The 27,893-nt window shown below is 38.9% G+C and overlaps 1 protein-coding gene across 1 annotated transcript in view; it reads right to left on the bottom strand.

Moving 5' to 3' along the window:
• Positions 1–27,893, bottom strand: part of Kynu (kynureninase) — a 150,711-nt gene that overhangs the window by 103,217 nt on the left and 19,601 nt on the right. Inside the window, 2 exon segments of the mRNA NM_053902.2 lie at positions 4,414–4,496; positions 11,955–12,075. Of these exon segments, the coding sequence (NP_446354.1) occupies positions 4,414–4,496; positions 11,955–12,075 (204 nt within the window).

Here is a 27,893-nt window from a genome sequence, read left to right as displayed (position 1 = left end):
ACACATACATACACACACCTATACACACATATACACACATACATACACACACATACACACACATATATACACACATACATACACACACCTATACACACACATATACACACATACATACACACACATACACACACGCATGCACACTTACATGCACACACACATACACACATATACACACATACACACACACGCATACACACTTACATGCACACACATGCACACACATATACACACATATACATGCACACACACATACACGCACACACATACACGCACACACACATACATACACACGCATGCACACTTACATGCACATACACATTCTACAGCTAAAGAAACATATGCTCTCATGTTGAATTAATATAAATACGCATTCCCAGGTTTTCATTTATTATCCGTTAGTGATTTAAATAAACACGAATAGTATTCAAAAACTGAAACTTTGTGGCTGCTCTATGAAACCACCATTCAGTCCACCTGCCACCTACAATGCATATTGTTTCTTTGTGAGTTCCCTCTTTTGTCATGCACGGGGGTTTCTGACAGCTGTGTCAAGGGTGCTGCTCCTTGGGAGCAGGGGATGCTGTGCTTCTAACCTTCCTGAGCTTGGATGCCCTTTGGTATTGTGTTCTAGACCCAGGTAGCACTCACACCCTATAGCTTCTTATAAAGGCTCTTAATGCAGATCTCACTCTCTGATCCTTTTCCTGCGCTGCCCCGGCACTTGCACGCTCCTGAGCACTTTCATAACAGCTATACTTCTGGTCTGTGGAGACACGTTGCTTATATTGTTCCTGTCATCTTTCTGAAGAGATAGTATTTTCAGAGTGCACTAAATATTCAGATCCCATAATATGGCTTCATTAAACCAATAGAAATTTGCACCTTAGGAACTCAATAAAATTGGAAAGTAATGTTACTCTTGCTTGTAAGCTTTTGATTCAGAGTTTAAAATCTTGTAATAGATAACATAGCAATGTAGTTTTACAACGTGAAAGATGATCATTAAACATGAGATATTGTTTATAGTAAGGAGAAAATAGTCCCCTGTTTGAACCTTTAGACTTAAAGCACAGAGAAGGCCACATCTTCAGGTGAGTTCTAACAGCCACTAAGAGCATGCTTACATTTGTATGTTATGAATTAAACGTGTCTTCTAAGGCCATATGCTGAAGTCCTCATCCCCTGTGTTAATTAACGATTGGGGTCATAGAGGTGAGGTCTTAATCCCCCTGGGTAAAAATGTAAAATTGGTTTTTGCAAGCCAGGAAGAGAGCCTGGTAACATTTAGATCATGAGCTGTTAGCCTCAGAAAGAAAATCGGTTCTTTTAAAAATCACCCAGTCTTTGTTATGGCAGCCTAGGCTGACTGATATGCATGCTGTTCCTCTTCCTGGGCCAGGTTTCCCCAGCTTCCAAACCTCCAGTCTTTGACACTCTGATGGTTGTGTTAATAAAAAGATAAAGGAGAGATGAAGAGAGGATATGTCTGGGGTTTCAGCACCAATGTTTTTTAATAAAAAATAAAGGAGGGGGTGGGGGCGGAGGGGGGATTATGTTCTATGGAGCTCTGGGGGAAGGGGGTGCCTCTGCATGCCCATGTTAAGGCATCCCTTCCCCCCCCCCCCCAGGGACCAGCTGCATGCAGTATAGTATAGAATAGTTTATTCAGGGCATGAGGATGGGTGTTAAGAAGGTAGGAGGGCAGAGGAGTGGAGGGGGAGGGGGAGGGGGAGGGGAGAGGCAGGGGAAAGGGGCAGGGAGAGGGAGAGTGAGGGGGAGGAAGAGGGAGAGTGAGGGGAAGGAAGAGGGAGAGAGAGAGAGAGGTCATCATGAGCACGTGGAGAGAAGCGGGGAGGGGAATGGGGAGAGAAGGGACAAAGGGAGAAGTGGATAATAGTAATAGAGCAAGAGCAAGAGAGAGAAGAGTGGGCAAGCAGTCCCTTTTATAGTGTCAGGCATACCTAGCTATTGCCAGGTAACTGTGAGGGTGGAGCTTAGAAAGAATGCTAACACTGAATGAGGAGCCTGGAGCAGCCTGGAGGTCACGTACAAGGGTTAGAGGAACTGGTCTCTCTTTTATTTCTATCTTCATACATACTCCCTTATACACTTGACTTGGCAATTTCCAACCTTTGAAAGATAATCACCAGAGTAATGCAAAGGTTGTCACTTATTTGTTTTTCCTTTATTAGATTAAAATTTGGTTTATAGCATATTTGCTTTTATTTATTTCTACAAAATCAGTTAGCAAATGTCTTCCTCTACCAATCTCCTTCATTCATTTTGGCTTTCTATTTCATCCATTGAGACTTTGCATATTTTTCTAATGCCTTAAATAGTTTCTGAGTGAGCGTTCAGATATATATTCCATGAATATGACTTGTTCTCAGTCAACTAAAACCTCAGTTCCTGTGGTAACACAAGTGACAATGACCTGTTGTGGGCTTCCTTGTTTCAGTGGTTATTTGCATATTAATTTATGTTTTGTAGTCAGGATATGGCCAGGAATCCTTTTTGTCTTCACTTATTCCTCAGAAGAGCCTTGGGATTTTCAGTAAAGGATCAGAAATTATTTTTGAACAAACATTCCATTCATTACATTTTCATGGTTTGCCATAGTCTTACTTCTCCTTTCTAATTCTACTTGTGGTCCATGTAGGTGAAATCTTCTAGTGGTTGCCCAGAATCAAATGAGACAACTATAAATAGTTTTATACTTTCTGACAAGGGGGAGAGATTTTGAAAATCATTTGGAAACCAGGAATTTCCTACTAAAATACATAAAATATTTTCATACAACATACAAAAATTAAAAAGTATAATATACTCTAAATTTCACATAAAATTTCAGTCAATGCTGATATTCAAGACAATGAAATAATTTATTATCTAAAAGATCATTAATCCTACCAATAGGATACAAAATTTAATTTAGGAACTTCATTATGCCACAAACTAACATTAGTTTTATTACAGTTAATGTTAAAGGGATGAATGTTTGAGCCATATTGCTATTTCAAAGTACCTAAGATGCATTCATTCCCAGCATCAATGTTGAGACTGCCTAGAACTCCAATTCTAGGGGATTCAAAGGCCTTTTCTGGCCTCTATTTATTTACACACACACACACACACACACACACACACACACAGAGAGAGAGAGAGAGAGAGAGAGAGAGAGATAGAGAGAGAGAGACAGAGAGACAGAGAGAGAGAGAGATCTAGTCCTTTGATGAATACCATACCAAGGCAATTATAAAAGAAAGCAATCAATTGGGTTCTTGTTTACAGTTTCAGATGCTGAGTTCCTGATCATTGTGAAAAATATCATGGTGGCAGGCAGCATGTGCTGAAACAGTAACTGAAAGTTTACATCCTGATGGATGGGTTTAGAGAAAGATGAGCCCTCAAAGCCTCAAAGCCTACCCAGAGTGACACACCTCTTCCAAACTCCTCTGACAGGCTACACCTCCTAATCTTTCTAGGAACCAAACACTCAAATATATGGGTTTATGGGGACCATTCTTATTCTACCAAACACACACACACACACACACACACACACACACACACACACACACACACACACACACTTAAAACAATAAAACATTGTTCATTTAATTTTAGTTAGTCAAGTTTAGGATGGGGTCTCACTACCAGTCTCATTGACCAAAAACTCAGCAACCCTTTGCCTCATCCTTAGTTCCTTTACCTGACTCGGTCTTAACTTAAATAGAACACCAATTTAAATGGAAATAAACCAGTGCCTTATGCTAAACATATTAATGAAAATTAATGTTTATCATGTAATGGTATTAGAGTATTCATTTATATTTTTTTAAAAGTTGATTCAAATGAATGAAATGAGCTTTTCCTCATTGGAGGTGATAATTAGGGATTTAAAAGTATATAAGAAGATGAACATGCCTAAAATCCCCAAGTTTAGGAGACCAAGGAAAGTGCTCTGAGTTGCCTGGGTTACAGAGGAAGATTTTATTAAAAACAAGGAGTTACTTAGCAGACCTGGGTGGATCTGAGTGGAGAATACTTGCCTATTTGGAATGAGGAACTGGGGCTTATCCCCAGTACCACAAAATAGAGAATTAAGAAAACAAATAATTGAAAGAGCCAAAAATAACAGATATTTTTATACCATGTATATTGATATTGTATTGCACATAAAAATTTTTGGATAAAATATTATATTATTAATAATATATTGTTAAATTGTTGTATATATATATATATATATATATATATATATATATATATATATATATATATCCCCATTATGGGTTAACTTAGAAATCAAAATGTTAGTCAGTAAGACCTATTACTTGCTTTCATAGCTAAACTTTATCTTTTGAAAAAGATTCCTTTGAAGAAGCATGTGCTGTGCTTTGTACTTACCTACAATGTCCTTCATAAGGCTTACAATGCTCTCATCTCCTATAATCCAAGGACGTTTCCCTACCTCATGGCCATAGGCTCCTCTGCAATTGAAAAGGGACATAATCACTTCTTAGTTGTATGGTGTTTATGGGGGAATGTGTATGTGTGTTTGTGTGTGTGTGTGTGTGTGTGTGTGTGTGTGTGTGTGTGCGTGTGAGTTTTTTGATTATTAACATTAAGTATTTCTATGTATATCAATTCATTCTAGCGGTTAACTTGGGTTCCTGTACTGGAACATGAGTATTCATAAGTTGGGGATCCTGTTTTCAGAGGTAAAGATCCTTTAAAAGGTGGAACCTGAAAAAAGTGGGTAATGGGGAGAGGTGGGGAGAGGTTTGTAGGCCAGTCCTATGTCTTTGTTTCTTAATCTCCTCAGATATGAGCAAACAGCCTCATATTGTTCTCCCAGGAGCAGACAGCTGCAGTCTCACACATTCCATACCCTGGTAGACTATACCCTCTCAAACCATGAGTCAAAATACATCTTTCCTTCTTAAGTTGGTTCTTTGCAAGCTTTGGTCGCACCGCCAAGACAAGTAACCAATACCTTTGTAATGTTGTCTTAGTAATATTAATACATAACACTTTAAAATCAAGAAGTAATACCCTGTTATTAGGTTCAAGAGTTATCATTTTTTCTTTACTGCTTACATTTTTTTTACTGTTGTTGATGGGAGGTTATCGATGTCGTATTTCATTTTTAAAAACATTTTCCAGTCTAAGTTACTATATTTTTGTTTATTTTGAAATTTTCAAGGCTTTTGGAACATTCTACTCTGTACCTGTAGCCTGCAAGTAGTATCTATACAAAATTACATGTACTATTAAATGTATTAATGTGATAAAATATATTACCGTGACTATACTTGTGATAATATCTTATGGAAATAATAAAATTTAGTAACAATCATAATTAACACGATATTTTTACCTATTTTATAGTGATTGACCTATCATAGCACAGCTTAATTTTATTACTGCAGTACATTTTTTTAGCAGGTTTTTTGGAAGGGGAGAAAATACAAATGAATATTTCATGACAAAGAAATTTCCATCCTATGGGGAAGAATAATAATACACATGAAAGTGCAGAGGTAACTGAATGAAAGTGTTTAGAGGAGCATTTAGAGTGCTGTTGCCTGTTCATGTCTTCCATAACTCTGAAATGGATTGGTATGAACCTGATACCTTGTAGACTAGGAAATAAGGCTCGTGCACATGCTTTTCAATCTAAGAGAAAGTCAAGGTTTATCTCAACCAATTGAAATTCTTATCAGCCTGTGGTGAGCTGGGAAGGCTGCACATTTGATGCCATGCTACCAAAAACATTCTGAATGCTCGACCATTGGCTTTTATCATAAAGCATGAGTCAACTTCAGGTCTTTACTAGAGGGAGGCCGTACTCATTGGAAACTTACAGGTGCTAGTTTTCCCCATCTGTAAAAGTAGATAAATGAGTGACAATATGTTCCTTAAAGGGTTAGCAGGGAAAAAAAATGAGACAACATTTAAAAAAGATGGATGTACAATATTCCTTTGCTGACTCATCTCCTCTCATGTAAATCTAATGCTTAACTGCCTTCATCACATGTGATGCATAACAGGAATTTTTAAGCTAATATTTCCATTACCATATAAACTGAGATGAAGGAGATGGACTTTCTGTGTGAATAAACATAGGCTGCTAAGAACTAGGAGGAAGAAAAGGGCAATTCAATTGCTAGTTATTATTATTCATATTATTATTAGATAGCCTGCAGCTTGCCTCTCTAGACTCCCAATATAAATGTTAAAGACAAAAATCATTATCATTAAATGGTAGTTAAAGGCAGATACTTGGATCCTTTTTTATTTTAATCACATAGAGCTCCCTGGCCTTTGCTGATAGCACAATATATCTTATTACATCTAGGTAGTAAAATTCTATGTTCTGCCTCAGAGAATTTATATCTCAGAATATTATGCCACCTACTTCTCACTCTGGTAGACACCATGGTAATAATCTTTAGGGATGTGTTTCTTCCTGCAAGGCTTTGGCATCTTCCTCTCTTTAAAATATTACACACTAAGGCTACTTCCTCATTTTGTCAGACTGCTAGCCTGGGGTAGTGAAATGTATTTAGAACATTTTATCCAAATAAACCCAAAGTAAAGTGGCCTGTCATTAGGAAGAATTGATGTAGATTAAAGTGCAGTTATAAACATATGTGTTAGAGTTAAGGAAGATAGGAGATTGCTTTCATTCAAAGTTGCTTAAAATAAGCCTAGCACAGCTGCAATCCTTTACCAATGTCGGGAAAGAATGTGAAGAGTTAACGTAATAGCAGGACATTAATCATTGCCAGGAGTGGGGTGTTTTGCGAGATGGCTACAAGCAATATTTGCTCATGAAATTAGATTTCAGGATACAACATCTAATTAGGAAGTTAATAGGAGATTGGATTCTCTTTAGAATAGGACCATATTTTACCCATCCTACAAAATGAGAAGAGCCCTTATTTTAGAAAGCTTTCCCAGTAAGTAAATCAATAAATTTCCAAAGCTTTTTTTTTAATGAAGCACAATTTTATCTATGACCTAATTGATGAATAGCTAACAATGGTTCTAAAAAGCTGTACTTTTCACTCATGTGCCCCCCTTTATTTAAAAGAAGAAACTCATAGTTGAATAAAACTGTTATAGTGACCTTCAGGTGAAAACATCTCTGGTCTACTTCATCATCACACTGGCCATAAGCACCTGGTCCTTTAAATCATCCCATGTCAGCTAGTTGGAATGTTCCTGAAGTATAAACCAACAGGACATTTCTGTTTTAACTAATCCTACCTAAGCTGTCAGTCTCTTTAAAAGGCCCCTGTAAAGGCACAAGCCCAGCAGGCATTTCTCTAAGACATCAATCTAGCAGATTTGAAAATGCAGATGACTTGAATGCCATAGTTCTAGGTTCTGTCTTTGGGATTTGATGCATGTTTCTCAATGTAAAATATGCTCTTATAATTGATGGATTTTTGCCTTCCTACTGAAGTTTACAATTATGATTATTATCATGTTACTTTCCTTTAAATAATGTAGACTGTTATTAAATATTTAAAGTAAAACATATCCTCAAATTTTGTAGACTGATAGACTATCTCTTCTCACATTCCAAGAGGTTAAAGAATATTATTATTTATTATTATAGGACATTTCCTTTTTATTATCAAGACAAGGCCTTATTCCATATTTAATGGTATCTTCAAATTCACAATTCTGTTTCAATTTCCAGAGCACTAAGATATTAGGTTTATGATACCATGTTCAAGATTATAGCAATCTTGTTGATAATCATTATATAACAAATGAGTCTGTTTATCTTATAACTTTTCTATTTCAAAATGTTAGAATTATATAATTTCATTGACAGAACATATACATTGGAATTAAAATATAATTTTACTCATTAAGATAAACCTTAGAAATCTCATGACTGAGAATCAAATTACAAAGTAACAGTAGTAAGGATTTTAAAACAAACACAGATAAAAGGTAATAATAAATTTGGGATAGGTTGCAGTTTTTTCTTCAATAAGTAGAAATTGTAGAAGAAACACTTAGTATAACCAAAGTAGTAAGTTAAAATGTAAGTCATCGATGTGGCTGTATTTAAAGTAGTAGCATTTAAACCAGTGGTTTGGAATGGAATCTTCATAATGCCGCGACCCTTTAATACAGTTCCTCATGTTGTGGTGACCTCCAACCTTAAAATTATTTTTGTTGCTACTTCATAACGGTAATTTTGTTAATGTTATGAATTTTAATGTAGATATCTGATATCTGTGTTTTCCAATGGTCTTAGGCGACCCCTGAGAGGTTAGACTTCTGAAGGAGTCGAGACATGCAGGTTGAGAAACGCTGACTTAAGACGTGGGCAGAGTCTTGAACAGGACTCACAGCTTTAAGGTGCATGTACCACCCATCACTTGTGACGTGGCAAGAAGCAGCATTTGGGAAATAGAGAACAGCCTCCAGCAGGCACCAAGTCTTCTCATGCCTTAGTTTTGTAGAATTATGAGAAAATGGATTTCTATTCTTTATAAATTTGTCAGTGCCTGGGACTCTGTGATCTTAGGGTTTTATAAAGTCCAGCGCTAAACCGCTGTGTTTTGATCATTGACTTTCCTTTAGTATTAAGTAATCAAACATGAAGTTCATAGAGTAGAAGATTAGTTACTATCAGAAGTAAGTTATGCTGTGAATAGATAGTCAGGATGTCTGTGAAAGCTTACCACAATACTGGGAAGTCCCAGACCTACGGTCAAATGGTGTAAGGAGATTACTGAAACCAAAACTATAGTCAGAAATGGAACAGAAAGGACAGAGAGCCTACCGCAGTGCCACAGTTTAAATAAAATCATATTTTAACAATTTAAACATGATTTAAATGTGTGCACAAAGCAAGTTAAAAAAAAAAAAAGAAAGAAACTGTCTAAACTTGGCTTAAGGACTCCTTGAGGTAAGGCTGCCACAGACCCAAATTCAGAGGGTAGAGTCAGTTTCCTACCGTCTTTTCCGGAAGTTTCCAGCCAAGGATACTGTTCACTAACTCCAGCACCGTTGTGAAAGATCCCACACAGCCTCCTGTGTTTCCCTAGGAGTCCCTCGTGCCCTGCTCTTTAGCTAGCCACTACATTAAGAAAAGGTTTTCTTTCTTTTTCCCTTTTCCCCTGTCTGTTCCTATAACCTGCTTTCTCTCAATGATCTCTCTGCTGTCAAGTTTTCAGGTGTTCTCCTTATTCGGAGCTAAGTTGATCAGAAAAAAATAAAAAATCTTTCCCGCAGAGTCTCATAGAGAAAAGGCTACAAGTAGTTTCAAATTAAATATTTTTTTGGGAATAAAAGACAAATAAAAACTGTTTTTGGATCAAAGATGTGCAGGCAAGGTGGCCACGGGGGCGGGGGGTACAGGGGGATGAACAGAAGGATGAGGACCGGAAGTCTAAGTACACATCTGAAACCCTGCTGCTACTAAGGAGCAAGCCAGGCCACAAGGTTGACTTAGGTCTCCAGGGCTGAGGGGAAGGGGAAGTACAGGGATCAAAGCAAGAAGGGGTGGAGCTCTTTTGCTTAGAATAGGCTTTTAATTCAGTTTTCCTTGCCTTCAGATTTAAAGCACACTCCTGGGTGAATCATTTGTCTAATGAGCACTGGGAGGACTTAACTAAGACTCGGGCTTTGTCTCTCCTCACAAAGTAAAACATGAAAGGGGACCGCAACAATAGCTGATGCTCTGGGAGACAGGCGCTTTTCCTGAAACCTAATTGTAACATCTCAACAATCATCAACCAGCCCTCAGTGGTTTGAGGTGTGATGCGGAATGAATGGAGCAGCAGGGCAGCATCTTTTAAATACCTAGAGCATAAAAATGCAAAGCCTGGCTGCCAGAGTATTCAAGGGGGAAAGACACTTTCAAAAGTGCAAAATCATCCAATTTAACTCTGCTCTCAACATTAAGGACCGAAATGAATATCAACCATTTTTATTAACTGTGACCCTCATTTATTAAATCCTAAAACCTGCTAGTCCAAAATGCTTTCAAATGTGATGATGTGTATTTTGAAACCTACACATAAAAGCTACGGAGATGAAATTACAACATGCTTAATAAATTATATAAGCTTTCATCATTCTTGCATTAATGTGAGAGCTCTCATTCTTGACCATGAAAATTAAGGACTTTGCGATGTTACCTAAGAGTCCTGGTAGCTGTCCTCAGGTGGGCAGTGTGAAGTAGGCAGCTAGGAAGGAGCACAGAAAAGGAGGAAAGGTCATGAAACGGGGAGATTTTATGAGTGCCAAGTGGCCTGCTCCAGAATTCGTATTTAATGTGGCTTCATCTTTCTGAAATGTTGTTTCCTGACCTTCACATGGGACTCATTTCCATAATGATATTTTTTCTTATTTTCATATGATCAGAGGTGGGGCTTTTAAAAATACTTGGGTTTACAATTCAGAAATAAGACAAGAGATTTAAGTATTTAACAGACATACCTAATTTCGGTTTTATAAGTAATTACTGTAGAAATAGAGAAGATACATAAAGCTAGATTATTTACCTAAGAACATGAAAGTAATGAAAATAGATGTTTCTAAGTTGTCTACTCAAGGGGAAATTGTAGAGGGTTAAATGTGGGTATCTGAACTCAGAAATCGTAAACTCTGGGTTTTTTTTTTTTTTTTTAACTGATGGGATCACAATTCACAATGAGCTATGATGTTTGTTTTTAAAACTAAAAGTAGGGGGTTGGGGATTTAGCTCTGCGGTAGAGCGCTTGCCTAGGGAGCGCAAGGCCCTGGGTTCGGTCCCCAGCTCCGGGGGGGGGGGGGGGTGAATAAAACTAAAAGTAAAAGGCCTCAAAGGTTCAAAAATAATGATAATTAAATGGGAACCTCAATTATCTTGAGTTGATGGGTGTTAGCATTTTGTCTAAGCTCTGCTCCAGTTACCTGGCAACAGCCAGGTAAGCTCCAGCCCATAATTACCTGGCAACACTGCCCCCTCCTCTCTCTCCTGCTCCTGCTCTGTCCTTTCATGCCTTCCCCACCACAGGAAGCTGTGTTCATGGCTGGCCTCTACTTCTCTACTTCTCTACTCTCTCTCTGCCTTTCTCTGCCTCTACTACCCCCTTGACTCCCCTCTCCATGCCTGAATAAACTCTATTCTATACTATTCCATCTTGTGGCTGGTCCCTTAAGGGGAAGGAATGTCTCAGCATGGGCCAGCAGGGGCACCTCCTTTCTCTACACCTACCATCCACCAAACATCTTCCTTCTCTCTCCTTTATCTTTTTATAGTGACATTAAGAGATAATGCATGGCAGAGAAGGTGAGCTTAAAGATGAGGGTTCAGGAGGAATGGGAAGAAGGGAAGGGTTGGCCATTAGAAGACTGCAAGTAATCACAGAGCACAGGAGAAAGGAGTGCTCAGGTAAGAATCCAAATATGGCAAGCATGGAAATGGATGGTTTTAAACTATCCACCCCTTAGGAGGAAACCGTAAGAGGTTAAAAATACTAAGATCAAATGATATTATCCCACTCAGTACATCTATGATCATCGGTGTCACCCAGCCTATTATTATCTTAACAAGCCTGGACTCCATATTTTTGATGACACTATTAGCTTAGTCATGATTCAAACATAAAACGCTTAAAATCGTAAATTAACTTCTTCACTGGTCATTAACCATGTGAGATAAAGTGGCTACATTGATTTACACATGGGAAAGGGGATTTCATGTTTATATACATTGTTTCACTCTCTCGCTCTCACAAATTTGTCATTTGGACTTATTCTGATCCAAGATTATTTCACCAAAATATTATAGTATTGATAATTAATATAAATAAGGATTTCATTGGTCCTAATATGGTAGGGTGTAACTTGCCCAAATCAGACACCTTTTTTAACTTTGAAAATTCTTCTGTCCGATGCAGAGTTACACCTTTTAACACGGTACTTACATTTTGGCCCACTTATCTAGCTCTTCCTCCAGGTATGTTTTAACCATCTTCGGTTGAAGACCAAGGGAATTTCCCAGGAAATAGATGGCATTATCATCCTCATTCACTAAAGATAGATCAACTGAAACAGAAGAAAATACAAAAAAAAAAAAAACCAACTTGTTAAATTGTTAAATTAATTAATGTTCTTCTAGTTGACATTGTTAATCCAGCAAAATTAACATAATTTACAAGACAAAGGGTAATAAATAACTTGCAGTTACTCCCACAGAAGCATCAGGCTCTGAGCAGTAATTAACCTTTTGTATTTTGCATGGAAACATAACTTAAACTCACAGAGGTGACACAGCGATCTCTCACAGTTATTGTGCTACGGGAAGAAATATAAATTAGCAGCCATTTTCAATCATAAATAGTCAGAGGCTATAGGAAGACTTAAAACAGTTTTTTTAATAGAAAATATGATAGCCTATCTAACTGTTTTAGTTCACCAGAATTTAGGCAATGTACCCTCTGAATTAATTGTTGTCATGGAGATATTTAGAATGTAAACATCACAACGCTGTTGGAGTTATGTATCTCATGATGTGTTTTTATATACTCATGTATAGTATAACAAAAGATGGTCTCTACATCTTTTCCTTCTTCAGATACATCAGAACATTGCTGTGCTTTCTATCTTAGCCCTGACTTCAGCAAATAAACAATTTTCATGTCTAAAACCATTGGGAAAAGATCACATCATTAATAATAGATTCTATAGTACTAAACTTTCTCTTGATTCTAAGAGAGAAAGGGCCAAAATCCTTGACAATATTTCACTCACATCTTTTGGTAGGCTTTATGTATGCTACTAAGTTTTAAAGATGTTTTTTGAGGCAACCCAAACACTTCATTGTGATAAACTACTGTATTTTCTTGGATCATCTTTTGAACCTAACACCAAAAAACAGCTGTTAATGTTACTAAGCCATTTAAACAGGGACTTGTTGGTGGGTGAGTTGGGACAATCGGGACTTTGGATGTAGCGTGGGTAATACCGGCCACTTTTAATCAACCTATAGGGAGAAATATGTACACAGAGCAGAAAGAATGAAAATGTTAGGAAAGCTTAGAGTGTTCCCAGGAAAAAAGCAGACAAAAGATTGAACCAGAGGAAGTATTATAGAGATTAGCACCATTACAAAGAAGGCAATACAATGGGCTGGAATAATAGGAGATGCCTTGCAGACACCTAGGTTGTCAGCAAAGCACAGTGTAGCCAGAGGGATGAGCACATAAATTCAATCGGAAGATTTTTCCTTGAGAGAACACTGCTCACATTGGGTAGCCAAGGGAAGTGTTTTTCCAGGATCAGCATACCCAGGTATTCTAAAGTATTTCTATCCATGCTTTAAATGATGTGGGGGGTAGGAGGCTCAAAGCGGGAGCTACTACTTCAAGTGGGGTATTTGGTATCATCCACGAGCTGCTGGTTTTGCAGGCATGGAATATATAAGAATTACATTTATGTAGGCTTCCATCAGACTTTAAAGGAAAACCTAGAAGGCCAGGCAATGTATGAGAGAACTGGGATGTCTGTGGGGAGTCTTTGACAAGGCAACTTTTGAAGTTAAGGACACAATAGAGACCCCGGGAAGTTAGAGATACCAGAAAAGTAAAATGTTTGCCTAGAAAACCTCCTTTTTTTTGGATCCAGCTGAGGCAGACATCAAGTGGAGTGTAGCTTGTAGATGGTGATGGTCATAGGGACAAGGCCACCCATGCTCTTGAGGTTTTACAATATGACACTCCTTGTCCTAAACCCTGGATGTGAAATTACAAACCTCTCTTGGAGGAGGGTTGATGAGGGGAATCTAACTGTGCAGTCCAATTGGGCTCAAAAATTCCAATTCTCCTGCCTCAACTTCCAAAACGCTGGAATTACAGATGTGCATGGCCATAGTTCTCCCAAGAACTATGATTTTTTTTTTAATGCTTCCTCTGCTGAGTTTTAATCTTATGTTGGTCCATCCCCCACTCTCTATATCCCACAGCTTTTTCCCTTTCACAGTAGAATATTCCCTCTCTACTGTTGTGTCTTAAAGGAACACAGCCTCCTTTTTTCACTTTACCAGAGTTCACTGCTGAGAGTTTCATTTAGTTTCAGAAGACTTTGAGCTTTGGACTTTAGAACAATGTTACAACAGTGGAGAGTTTGCTGACTCCTAGAGGCAGACTAAGTGCATCCTGCCTTATGAGATGTGCCTTAGAGGCCAGGGGTAGAATGTTAAAGTCTGTAAAGAACATGTTCCTGTGCTCAAGTGTTGAAGACTTTGATCCCCTCTAGTGGTGCTATTTTGGTAAGTTGTGGGGACTTTAAAAACTGGATCTTAGTTTGAGGAAGTAGTAACTGTCCCATGATTGGAAACTAGACATTTTTCCAATCTCTCCCTTTCTCTTTGTCTGCTTCTAGGCACTGTTAGTTCAGCACATTTATTTCTTCATGCTCTTTTCTTATTATGGTCTACCTCATCGTGGTCCAAAAGTAGATCAAATGGTTGAACCGAAACCTTTTAAAATGTGATCCTAAAATGAATATTCACTTCTCGAAGATATTTTTCCTCTGTGAGGCAAACTTTTAAGTTGTACAACTTTAGGCATTAAGAAGGCACCTTCCCTGAGTGTGTTTGGAGAAGGAGATTGGTAGAAGACTAATGGGAGAAAGGATCTGTTGTCACTGAAGTACATGACCTGTGCATCCAGGACAAGAGTAAACAGGAAAGAGGGGTTTCTTACAGAATCAAGGAGTTCAGAGGACTCTGAGAGACTTCTCAAAGCCTATAGACCCACAGGAGGAGAAACAGAAATTCCAAATGAAGGTGGCAAATTGGTTATCCAATCATGTGCTAGTGAATTTGATCCTGCTTTAAAAATGAAATTGTATTTATTCCTATAATTTGACCATAAGTACTCATATTTATAACTTTTAAATTGCACAGAATAAAATAACCTTCTTCTTCAAACTGAACTAACTTCCATCCTTACTTGGTTTTGTCCTGGAAACTGAATCCAAGACATTGTAGGAGCTACTCAATCAAGCACTTTAATATCTAGCAATTCTTGGAACATGAACTTCTATCCCTTAACTCTAATTTAGTATGCAGTCACATCGTACAGAAAAAATCATAAATGAATTTCATTTTATTTTTATCACATTGCTGCCCTTTGAACAAATTTCATCAGTGAGTCATTTATTCACCAGGATGATATTTTCTGCGGGTTCCACCCTCATAATATGTTCTCTCTCTCTCTCTCTCTCTCTCTCTCTCTCTCTCTCTCTCTCTCCCTCTCTCTCTCTCCTATCTCTCCTCTTCCTTTTCTTAATACTTCCAGAAAGATTTGTTTCTGTGAGAAAAAAGAGCATAAAGTCAAGAATTTGAGGCAGTTGAACGGATTCATGCTCACACATACCTTACTGTACAAAACCTCTTTGGAGCTCACTGTGGGGAACGGCATCTGCGTTAGCTGTGAAGGATGTGACATCAAGGTGTGTCAACTAATTACTTTTTTGGGTGCTTAAAGGGTGTTCTGCATTTTTCCAAGCCTGAGATGCCCTTGGTTAGTATGTTAGTTGCTGGGTGTCAAGTCAGCTGTGACTGATTGTTATTCATCCTCAACACTACCGTGTTGTTACTGATGTCACATCAATCACTATTGATACTTATATCCTATTACATTATAGTTGAAGTTCACATCTAGAACCTTCCAAAATACACTTATAGATTCTTATAGATTTCGTATCCTCTGTGCTTTCCAGGAGCAACTCTGGAGAATCTAGGTCTGGGTACACGTACAATTAGAAGTCCTTAGTGCCACGTCCCCAGTCTTTCACAACCTGACATCTTGTGAGTATATTAGATAACTTGTTTAATGTTGCATATTCATAAACTAAGGAGAGATTCCTCCAAAACACACACACACACACACACACACACACACACACACACACACAGAAACATATACACACAATCCTTTTTTGAGCTAGATTTAGTTTTTTCTTCCCAAATGCAATTAGTATTGATGTATATCAGTTGATCATTTTCTAGCTTCTTTTCTTGGAATTAAGAATTTTCAGAGCTTTTTACCATTTCTAGGTTTTGGTTTTTATTTGTTTTGTTTTCACCCTCACTGGAATGCACTACTGTAAACTACTTTTAAAATGAACTGTGACTAATACGCACCTTCTTCCTAGGTCCGTCAAAGTTGGCTAAATCATAACTCCTGAGGTGACTGATTCTTTGAGCATCTTTGCAGTTCTCTCTGAAGTTGTTCCTTCTAATCCATCTGAAGCCTTTTTCTCTTTGAATTGGCTTCACTCTCACCGGAAGGAAGAAGAAGCAAATGCGATCCCTCGTTTTTTTCCTTTTGGTCAAAATTGCTTAGATCTACTCTGATGAACCTTTGAATGGATTCCTGATCTAGATCCCTGATGATCTGTGACCAGATTTGACCATTTGCTGGCTTTTCTTTGTCAACCTCAAGCAGAATGGACCCTAAGTAGTATTCTTGTTCTTGACAATGTGAGGCACTGCTTTCCATGATCCAGGCTTTGCTGGTCACAACGCCTCTGTTGCTTTTTTTGTCCTTGTTTTTCTATCAGTGTGAAACGGCTATAGAGAATACATAAACCAAGACATGTGGCTATGACATTATGAAAGTCCGTTTAAAAGAATAAAAGACGTGTCATTGGGTTTCTCCCTACATCATTCTGAAATTCTTGTATGTTCTTAATTTTTCTGTCTGCAAAGCATCTACAATATATTCAGCGGAAACAATTACAGCAGTGGTATAAACCCTCTGGGTTCATTTACATGTTATCAATTCCAAGTTTACTATCGTTTTTGTGTAGGAATGTCTCACAGATGGGGAACCCTAACAGGCAGAAGTTTACTGTCTTGTGGCATCAAAGACTAGAAGCCTTACATGAGATCATTGACTGGGTTAACTCCTTTGCAGGCTATGAGGAAGGAAATCGTCTAAATGTTCATTGTTGGCTGGTATTTGGCTATCTTCCTGTGTAGTCCTCATTATATCTCCCATAAATCTGTCTCCTATTTTTCTCTTTTCATTAAAAATATCATGTTATAAGAGATTAGACATAACTTAGATTAAACTTTAAAGGAACATTTATCCCACATGAATTTTTATTTTAACATACATATGGAGATCAGAGGACAACTTTCAGGAGTCAGTTTTTCCTTCTACCAAGAGATTAACCTATCTAGGGATTGGCCTCAGGTCATCAGATGTGACACTAAGTGACTCTAGCCCATCAACCATCTCACAGACTCTCAGTATGGATTTTCATAGGAGGTATTTCAACTCAGAACACTCTCTACAGAGATTTAATTCACTCATAACTTGCTCAAGAACTGTTGAAGCACTCAAGAATTTCATCTTTCTCTACATAATTTCATTAAGCAAGACTTAAGACAAAAATTTGAATTTTTTCTAGACGTCTCCTTACTTAGTCATGACTAGTTATTAGGTTATTCAATACAAGAGGTTCTGGAAATCCATTTTATTGCGTCTGAGCAATAAACATTAATTAATAAAAATGCCAAACATTTTGGTCCCTATTTACTCCATAATTCACTGGATATTTAATTGGGGCACAAAATGACAGAGACTTATTTGAAAGATAGGATTTGGAAGATTTGGCTTTATTTGTAATCTTACCGTCAAGCAATGTTTCATTCTATAACATAGACTTTGTGTTCGAATGACCAAGCCCTAGACCTGGCTTTCAGAAAAAGATCTGAGAAAACAAAAACAAAAAACCCAAAAGAACAAACAAATCAATCAAAAGTTGATTTCACAGGCAGAGAAAGACTAAAAAGAAGTGGAAGCAAAAGAACCAGATGACTGGTGATTTCAAAATTACTTTTCATGGAAAGGTGAGGCAAAATAATGGAAACTAATGGCTTTACTAACAATGGATTCCTTCAAGTTATTTTTAAAGGATTAAATATTACCTGCTGCAGACGATTAAGGTACCTGTTCGTCACAGTGAGCGAAGCTGCCCATTGGCACTTTAAACTCTTATCTCTCATTTCTCTTGGTTTTTTAGGAGGTCAGATAAACAGCTTGCTAGCTCTTTGTTGATAACAAACTCCATCAAACATGATTTGTGAATGGGTGTAATTGAATTTCAGTCTAGGTCCAGGTCAGGAGCTAGTTTAAAGCAATGACCCTTAAAATTATTTAACGATTCCAGGTTGGTCATGTAACCAGAGAAACCAGAGAAGTCCACCGTGACTGGATAGCCTTTGGGCTCAGCGCAATGTGGAAGACTCTCTTCATTAGCGAGTCTTTTCCTTCTCTGATCTTGTCTGGGGACTTCAAAACCCCATTCCTGAGGAATGTCACCTGGCCTTAATTTGATTACAGGATCAATTTCCTTTCTCCTATCACCGAGTTTCCTGAAATGCTTCCCATGCTTAGGAGGCGCTCCAGGTACCCTAAACCCCCAGCCAATGACCTTTGCTCATTCTGGATGTTCCTACCCTCAGTGCCCCCCACAAACTTTATAAGCCGCGAATCACCCTAAGTAAAGTTAATCTGCCTGCTTACTGCTGATCTGGTCCCAGTGATGTCATTCATTGTATGTACTCTTCAGGGCTTCTACACACAAACATCCTCCCCCATTCGCCATCTCTGCTCCCACTGCCCTCGTGGATTGTGTCAGCTGATGATCCAGGAGAGTGGGGAGACAGACCCATAGATGGGGAGCATATAGATTATAATTGTTTAGCGTTTTATGGAGAATTAGGAGAAAGGAGCTTAATGGCTTCAAACATAACGCTCTGCCAAGGAAGGATCATTCCATGCTGTGTGTACCTATTAGAAATAAAATAAAACTTCCGCATCCTATTGGATGTGAAGTCTTACGCTTGCTGTATGTTTTGTTGTTCCCGATGTTGCTTCTAATTCCCCCATCGGTGGGGAAAATGACAATAGAAACAAAACCAAGCCCAGTCGCAAAGTATAGAAACAAAGGCAAACCTTACTTTAGCTTGGCACACCTGTGTTAGCGCTTTCTCTTGTGAGGTGCTTATTGCTAGTATCTCAGAAACTTTTCTTCACAAAGGACCACCAGACCCTTAGAGTAGTTACTATTCCTTCAGCTGACATTTCACATCTGCAGCTACTGCCTCTCACCTCGGCGGCAAAGGATATATCCAGACCTTTTGTTGAGGGTACTGAATCTGACAGGTGAATTTCCCAAGTAAGGCTCTTTGGAGTGACTTACGGTCTGCCAGTTCTACTGGGTTCATTTAACTTAAAGGAAATACACCCCTTTAGCCATTATAGGAATACCGATGAGGTTATTTTAAGTTGTAATTATTGTAATATCTGTAAGCAGAGTTTGATGTCTTCTGTATGCATAAGTTTTGTATTAGATTTCTTTCCACACACACAAATGCGTACATTGTATGTTCAGACCATTCACTTAGTGATATAATTTGTACACACAAGCTTTAAGTTGAAAATACACTATGTGTTAGTTACAGGTCTGTTATGACCGAAAGAGATAAACTATGACTAATTTTTAAAACAGGTAAATATATTTATATATTTATATGTAAAACTATTTCTATATACATATAAGGTTGCTTCTGTTTAAAGTGAATATGCCCCTTTTATGAAATATTGACTCTAAAAATGTTGTAGGGAACAAGCAATTCTTCATGTGCTTCTTTGTGTTTACTTTCTAGTCAATCATTAAAAAAAAATTGAAAAAAATACCAATGTCTGGGCTAGAGTCAAAGATTCCATTTAACTTGTTCCTATAGAGTGCCTCTGTATTAAGCATTAAAAAAAATCACTTAACAAATTATCCAGGCTTACTTTAGGTAGTCTTTTACTCAACTCCTCAATTCACAAAAATCACAAAACACAACAAACCGAACTCTGAGATTCCTGGAGACTAATGGAATTGCCAAGGTCACAGAAGGAACTTTACTTTCTACTTAATATGACATGTAATTTTAGGAACATAAGACTTGTAGAACCCTATTTAAAGTGTGTTAATATTCAACAATAAAACACTTAAGAATGAAGTCTGTCCACTCTAAATATGGTAAAATGCATATCGTTCAGCATACATTATAGTAAATCAAGTGGTTCGTGTTAGGATCCAGGCGAAAGGTTCTGCCCAGCTGTCTCGAAGTGAAAAAGACTACATTCCCAATACATTCTCACTGAGCAGCTACACGAACAGAACCAATAACGATCTCATTTTGAGCCTCCAGCAGAAGTTTAAAGTAGTCGACATGAATTAGCCTTATTATTAACACTGTCATCTTTCTTTTAATTTTTGTCTGCTTTTATTCATGTGTCTGTCTGTGTGTCTGCCAAGTATGTGCAGACAGATGCCCACAGAGGCCAGGAGGAGCATCAGATCCCCTGGTGATTGAGTTATCAGAGGTGGAGGTGGTGAGCTGTCTGATGTGAGTGCTGGGGCCTAAACTTAGGTTCTCTTGAAGAGCAGCAAGTGACATGAATCTCTAAGCCATCAGTCTAGCTGATATCATCATCACCATCATCATACCGTCACCATCACCATCATCACCAGTCTAGCTGATATCATCATCACCATCATCATATCGTCATCATCACCATCATCGCCATCTTTTTTTCAACTTATGAAGGGAACCCAGAAGTGACCACGTAGGTTTTTCTTAAAAGCTCCCAAGCTTTCTAAATGTGCTCAGAAGAACATTTTTGAAATAAAATGATTCCCGTATTCGTATGCTAGTGACTGAGTTTACTGGGAGCCCGGTATGGATGTAGGATGTCTGAGACACAGGCCTTCCTATAATCTACACGTGAGCACCTAGTGTGACTAGAGGCAACGGTGCTCAGTCAGTTTCAGAAAGGTAAAACAGTAAAATTTGCATGCAATTAATTTTTGTTATGAGAATAAATTAGGATAAAAGATGAATGTTCTTTAATTATTTTGCAGGATGTGTTCTTTTTAAAAGCATTGTCCAGTTTTGACTTTTTTTTTTTTTGAGAATACCACTTTGTGCTTCTGAGATGTCAAAGTCCAGAATGACACAAAAAAGCCAAGCTGTCAAGCTCTGATCCTGACTTGGGAACATTTCAGGTCCCAAAACTGCTTTGACAACATTGTCTCTGGACAGATTGCTGTGATCAGTTATAAGAGCACTTTGTGCTAATGTTTTGGCCTGAAGGCATGTGGGGGATGAAAGAAAATGAAATACCTCAGTGAGACTTAACTCCGCAAAGTTCATTATTTGCTTTGAAAGAATTCATATGTACGTGTCCTTCCTCATATGTGTCTGTGAAGACGTGACACCATTGGTGAACAGCGATGTGGGTTTTGGGTGTTATTACAGAGGAGTTCAATCAGAAATTCTAAGCTAGAATTTCTTCTCTCCTCCTTCCTTCCTTCTTTCCTGCCTTCCTTCCTTCCTTCCTTCCTTTCTATTTTTGAGACAGGGTCTCACTATGTAGCTCTGGCTATCCTGCAACTGTCAATGTAGACTATGCTGACCTTGAACCCCCCAAGTTGGACTATGTTTACCAAGTGCTGGTATTTCGAAGGTGTGTGCCACTATGCCTGGCTCTAAGCTAGCATTTCAATCATCAATGCACCATTGTATATAGTATATGTTCAGCCTCACTTTGATAAAAATGGAATAACATTTGGTCAGCCACTGAAACTTTGAAGGAAGGCCATGTCACTATTCAGGCCAGACCCATGTGTATCTGACTCCATTTTGGTTTTTGGTTTATTTGTTTTGTTTTGTTTTTGTTGCTGGTTGAGCTGTGTTGTGGGAGGAGCTGACAGTAAAATCTGATTCCCTAATTGGTCCCTGACTGTGTCAATAAAGAAGGTGAGAGCCTATTGCTGGGCAAAGGGTAAACGGTAGGATTTCTGGGTCCCTAGAGAAGAGAAGGGATGCAGGGAAGGAAGAAGCTTTTGACCAGGCTTTGGAATGAGGCGGGTGCAACAGCCGGGTAAGGCCTTAGGGCAACTAGAACCTGTGACCTCTACCACTAGGGATTGGCTGAAATAAGTTAGCTGATAAGAGTCCAACAATTGTGTGATCTGGTTAATTTTAAAATAATAAAGCGGTCTAGTTTTGTTCTTCCACTGAGCTAAGGTGGGAAGAGGAAAGAGAGAAGACAGGGAAGTCGTTGGCAGCTTGGCAAAGCTAGCCAGGATTAACAGGCTAAATAGGATTGAAACTGGAGGCAGCAGATCTCGGAGCTAAAACAGGTGAGGTTGGAGCGTGGGGAGCTCTGGGGAAGAGGCGCCAGCTGACAATTGGCGGAGCTAAATCAGGATGGCGGGAACGTGATCTCAGAGCTAAACGGAGAACGCTGCACCAAGCGAGGAAGTAGCATGTTTTTAGCTTTATGTTTTAGCAACAGAGCTATGTAATCTTTCTCCCCTAAGGTTACCTTCCAGGCCAAGAATAATACAACTCAATAGTGAAAGTGATAGAAACTACTCCCTAGGCTACAGTGACCTTTCCGTCTCAAGAAAGCTTTGTGTCAGACTGTGACATAAAGTTCCCAGGTAATACCAATCAGATTATAAAGCCAGGCAGTTGGGTGAATGATCACCATGACAATCTTAAGCCTCCTCGTCTTTGTTTCCCTTTCCTATAGAACAAACAGTGAGACAGCTCTGCACAAACGAGGATGAATTTTAGCTCATTTTCCTCACTTCTGCCCAGTGTTACTGGGTTGTTCATAAAGACCTTCCCATGTGAACCCATCTTCCTTCACACAGCATATTACATGCTAACATGAGGCTCAGAGTGCCCTGTATCAGCTTCCTCAGAAGCTTTGGAGGGAGTGTAGACAGCTCTACATTTAGGAGATTAATTCTGGCCTAGATTTGCCAATATTCTGTAAACCCCCAGTTGCAACCTTCTGTGGAACAGCCTTTCCTTCCTTCCTTCCTTCCTTCCTTCCTTCCTTCCTTCCTTCCTTCCTTCCTTCCTTCCTTCTTTCTTTCTTTCTTTCTTTCTTTCTTTCTTTCTTTCTTTCTTTCTTTCTTTCTTTCTTTCTTTCTTTCTTTTTTAAATGTACCCTGGCTCCTCCAGAGAGAGGCCTCCAGCGCTTGTGTGGTAGAAGGCTACTGGGCCTGTCCTCCTTGCCTCTCAGGGAATTCTGGAAACCAGAGGACCAGGGAGTGGACAGCAAGACCACCACACAATGTGAAAATGGAGACACTCCTCATTCAGAGTATCTAGAAACAGCTTTTAACACTGCTTAGTTATTGAGTCATCCCTGGGAGACTCGACTACACGTCTTAACACTACCATTTCAGCCAACTACGACTTGTTCGCATGTCTACCTGCTAGTACCTGGATGACTATAGGGCCAGGGATTTTTCTACTGAATTTGTTGCTACCTTGTTTTGCTCTTTCCCCAAAAACTGTCTAATAAACCTACACATAGGACTCTCTCCTGCTTCTGTTCAAGCTCCTCTCCGACTCTGCTCTCCATGATTAGACATGTGACATAGTCTGCTGAGAATCTTGGCCCAAAGTTTTGTCTTATCACTGGAACACAATAACTGTTTAAGAAAGCTGGAAAAAAGGCTTTTGTATTTATTTTCAATTTTGTCATAATTGAGAATTCCTTTCCATGTTTAAGGATGGGGAAAGAAAAAAAGAGTGGGAAGTTAGAATACAGAAGAGGAAGGACGGAAACAAATAAAAAATATGCTGTTCTTCAGAGATCCACAATGTTTTTTACAAGTTAGCTGACATAAAATGGTTGCCGGTTGTGTTACGAGCACTAGGTGAAAACCCAGATGGCCCAGCTCTGCCTGTTTTCTTCATGTTTTGATTGTTTGGAGCCCCTTATAACCAAGCAGAGCCAGGCAGGCAATCTGAATTCATTGGATATGAACTACTTCACTGTAAAATTGTTCCAGTCTTAATAATTGTGGTACTAAAGCAACTGTCGTGTTATTACTGTTGGCAATATCAAACTGCATCCCAGTAGTCTGTAATAGCACCTAGCTGGGACTTATGTTTATGTCTGTAAATCTGAGATCACAGTACTCTTAAGAATCATGTCAAGCCCTTCTGGTTGCTGCCCTCACAGGGAGCTGAAACCCAGCAACGAAGAGTGACTTCTGGCCCCAGACCAGAGGTAAGACCAACTTTTCTGCTCCAAGTGACCTGCCTGGTGGACTCAGGACACACAAAGGAAAAATTCCTCTGGGACCAGACACTTCCGGTTTCTAGCTGGCACCTGAACCTCGCTGATCCCGGCCCACAACTCCCTGCTCCCAAACCCTGTGGGAGAGAGAGCTCATCACTCAGACATGTGGGAAATCCTGAGACTGCAGGGCAGGAGAGACTGCCACTTCTGCACCCACCTTTGCCCACATCCTTGGCCCAAGAGGAAACTATATAGGGCCTCTGGGAACAGGAAGATAGGGGCACTCAAGCTGCAGGAGCCCTGAGGTCCAGACTGTCCCCGGATTTGAAGGTAACTGGTCAAACAGCTCCCTGCACCTAAATCCCGTGGGAAGGAGAGCTAGACTTTCAGAGGGGCAGACTACACTCTGCCTACATTTCTGACTGTAGAGGAAAACACCTAGCTACATCAGGGCCCCCTGTGCACAGGGACCCAGAAGTAGGGGCAGGCCCTTCTGGTTGCTGCCCTCACAGAGAGCTGAAACAGAGCCCTAAGGAGCAACTTCAGGCCCCAGACCAGAGGTAAGACCAACTTTTCTGCTCCAAGTGACCTGCCTGGTAGACGCAGGACAAACACCCACAGGAACAGCTGAAAGCCAGTGGACAGGAACGACTACATGCCTGAAAGCAGAACACTCTGTTCCCATAATTGGCTGAAGGAAAACAGGTCTACAGCACTCCTGACACACAGGCCTGTAGGACTGTCAAGCCACTGTCAGAAATAGCAGAACAAGGTAACACCAGAGATAACCTGAAGGTGAGCAGAGGAACCCAAGCAACAGAAACAAAGACTACCTGGCATCATCGGAGCCCAATTATCCCACCAAAGCAAACACTGAATATCCAAATGCACAAGAAAAGCAAGATCTAGATTTAAAATCACATTTGAGGGGTTGGGGATTTAGCTCAGTGGTAGAGTGCTTGCCTAGGAAGCGCAAGGCCCTGGGTTCGGTCCCCAGCTCCGAAAAAAGAACCAAAAAAAAAAAATCACATTTGATCATGATGATGGAGGACTTTAAGAAAGACATAAAGACTTCTCTTAGAGAAATTCAGGAAAACACATGTAAACAAGTAGAAGCCCTTAGAGAGGAAACACAAAAATCCCTGAAAGAATTACAGGAAAACACAATCAAACAAATGAAGTAATTGAAAATGGAAATAGAAACAATAAAGAAAGTACAAAGGAGACAACACTGGATATAGAATACCAAAGTAAGAGACAAGGAGCCGTAGATACAAGCATCACAAACAGAATACAAGAGAAAGAAGAGAGAATCTCAGAAGCAGAGGATTCCATAGAAATCATCGACACAACTGTCTAATATAAAATGTAAAAAGCTACTGGCCCAAAACATACAGGAGATCCAGGACACAATGAGATGATAGAACCTAAGAATAATAGGTATAGAAGAGAGTGAAGGCTCCCAGCTCAAAGGACCAGTAAATATCTTCAACAAAATCATAGAAGAAAACTTCCCTAACCTAAAGAAAGAGATACATACAATAAGCCTACAGAATTCCAAATAGATTGAACCAGAAAAGAAACTCCTCCCATCACATAGTAGTCAAAACACCAAATGCACAAAACAAAGAAAGAATATTAAAAGCAGTAAAGGAAAAAGGTCAAGTAACATATAAAGGCAGACCTATCAGAATCACATCCAACTTCTCACCAGAGACTTTGAAAGCCAGAAGATCCTGGATAGATGTAATACAGACCCTAAAAGAACACAATGCTAGCCTAGGTTAATGTATCTAGCAAAACTCTCAACATAGATGGAGAAAACAAGATATTCCATGACAAAACCAAATTACACAATATCTTTCTACAAACCCAGCCCTACAAAGGATAATAAATGGTAAAGCCCAATACAAGAAGAGAAGCTACACCCTAGAAAAAGCAAGAAACTAATAATTTTGCAACAAAACCAAGAGAAGACAAGCACAAAAACATAATCTCACTTCCAAATACAAAGGTAACAGGAAGCAACAATCACTATTTCTTAATATCTCTCAACATCAGTGGACTCAATTCCCCAATAAAAAGACACAGACTAACAAACTGGATACTTAATGAGGACCCAGCATTTTCCTGCCTACAGGAAACACACCTCAGAGACAAAGACAGACACTACCTCAGAGTAAAAGGTTGGAGGACAAATTTCCAAGCAAATGGTCTGAAGAAGCAAGCTGGAGTAGCCATTCTAATCTGAATAAAATCAATCTTCAATCAAAAGTCATCAAAAAAGATAAGGAAGGACACTTCATATTCATCAAAGGAAAAGTCCAGCAACATGAACACTCAATCCTAAATATCTGTGCTCCAAATACAAGGGCACTTACATACATAAAAGAAAACTTACTAAAGTTCAAAGCATACATTGTACCTCACACCATAATAGTAGGAGATTTCAACACCTCACTCTCATCAATGTACAGATCATGGAAACAGAAAGTAAACAGACACACAGACAGACTAACAGAAGTTATGAATCAAATGGACTTAACAGATATTTATAGAGCATTCTATCCTAAAACAAAAGGACATACCATCTTCTTACCACCTCATGGTACTTTCTTCAAGATTGGCCATATAATTGGCACAAAACAGGCCTCAACAGCTATAGAAAGAAAGAAATAATCCCATGCGTCCTATCAGACCACCAAGGCTAAAGCTGGTCTTCAATAACAATAAGGAGAAAAGAACACCACCCACATATACATGGAAGTTGAACAATGCTCTACTCAAGGATAACCTGGTCAAGGAAGAAATAAAGAAAGAAATTAAAGACTTCTTAGAATTTAATGAAAATGAAGGTACAATATACCCAAACTTATAAGACACAATAAAGCTGTGCTAAAAGGAAAACTCATAGCGCTGAGTGCCTGCAAAGAAACAGGAGAGAGCATATATCAGCAGCTTGACAGCACACCTAAAAGCTCTAGAACAAAAAGAAGCAAACACACCCAGGAGGAGTAGAAGGAAGGAAATAATCAAACTCAGAGCTGAAATCAACCAAGAAGAAACAAAAAGGACTGTACAAAGAATCAATAGAACCAAAAGCTGGTTCTTGGAGAAAATCAACAAGATAGATGAACGAACCCTTAGCCAGACTAACCAGAGGACACAGAGAGTGTGTCCAAATTAACAAAATCAGAAATGAAAAGGGAGACATAACTACAGAATCAGAGGAAATTCAAAAAATCATCAGATCCTACTACAAAAGCATATATTCAAAAAAACTTGAAAATCTGGAGGAAATGGACAATTTCGTAGACAGATACCAGGTACCAAAATTAAATCAGGAACAGACAAACCATTTAAACAACCCTATAACTCCTAAAGAAATAGAAGCAGTCATTAAAAGTCTCCCAAACAAAAAGAGCCCAGGTCCAGATAGGTTCAGAGCAGAATTCTATCAGACCTTCATAGAAGACCTCATACCAATACTATCCAAACTATTCCACAAAATTGAAACAGATAGTGTGCTATCGAATTCCTTCTATGAAGCCACAATTACTATTATACCTGAACCACACAAAGATCCAACAAAGAAAGAGAACTTCAGACCTATTTCCCTTATGAATATCGATGCAAAAATACTGAATAAAATTCTTGCAAACTGAATCGAAGAACACATCAAAATAATCATCCATTCATCCCAGGTATGCAGGGATGGTTTAATATATGGAAAACCAT

This window comes from Rattus norvegicus, chromosome 3 (assembly GCF_036323735.1).
Source record: "Rattus norvegicus strain BN/NHsdMcwi chromosome 3, GRCr8, whole genome shotgun sequence".
Lineage (NCBI taxonomy): Eukaryota > Metazoa > Chordata > Mammalia > Rodentia > Muridae > Rattus > Rattus norvegicus.
Note: the sequence above shows the minus strand (reverse complement) of the source record. Positions and strands in the feature narration are given on the sequence as shown.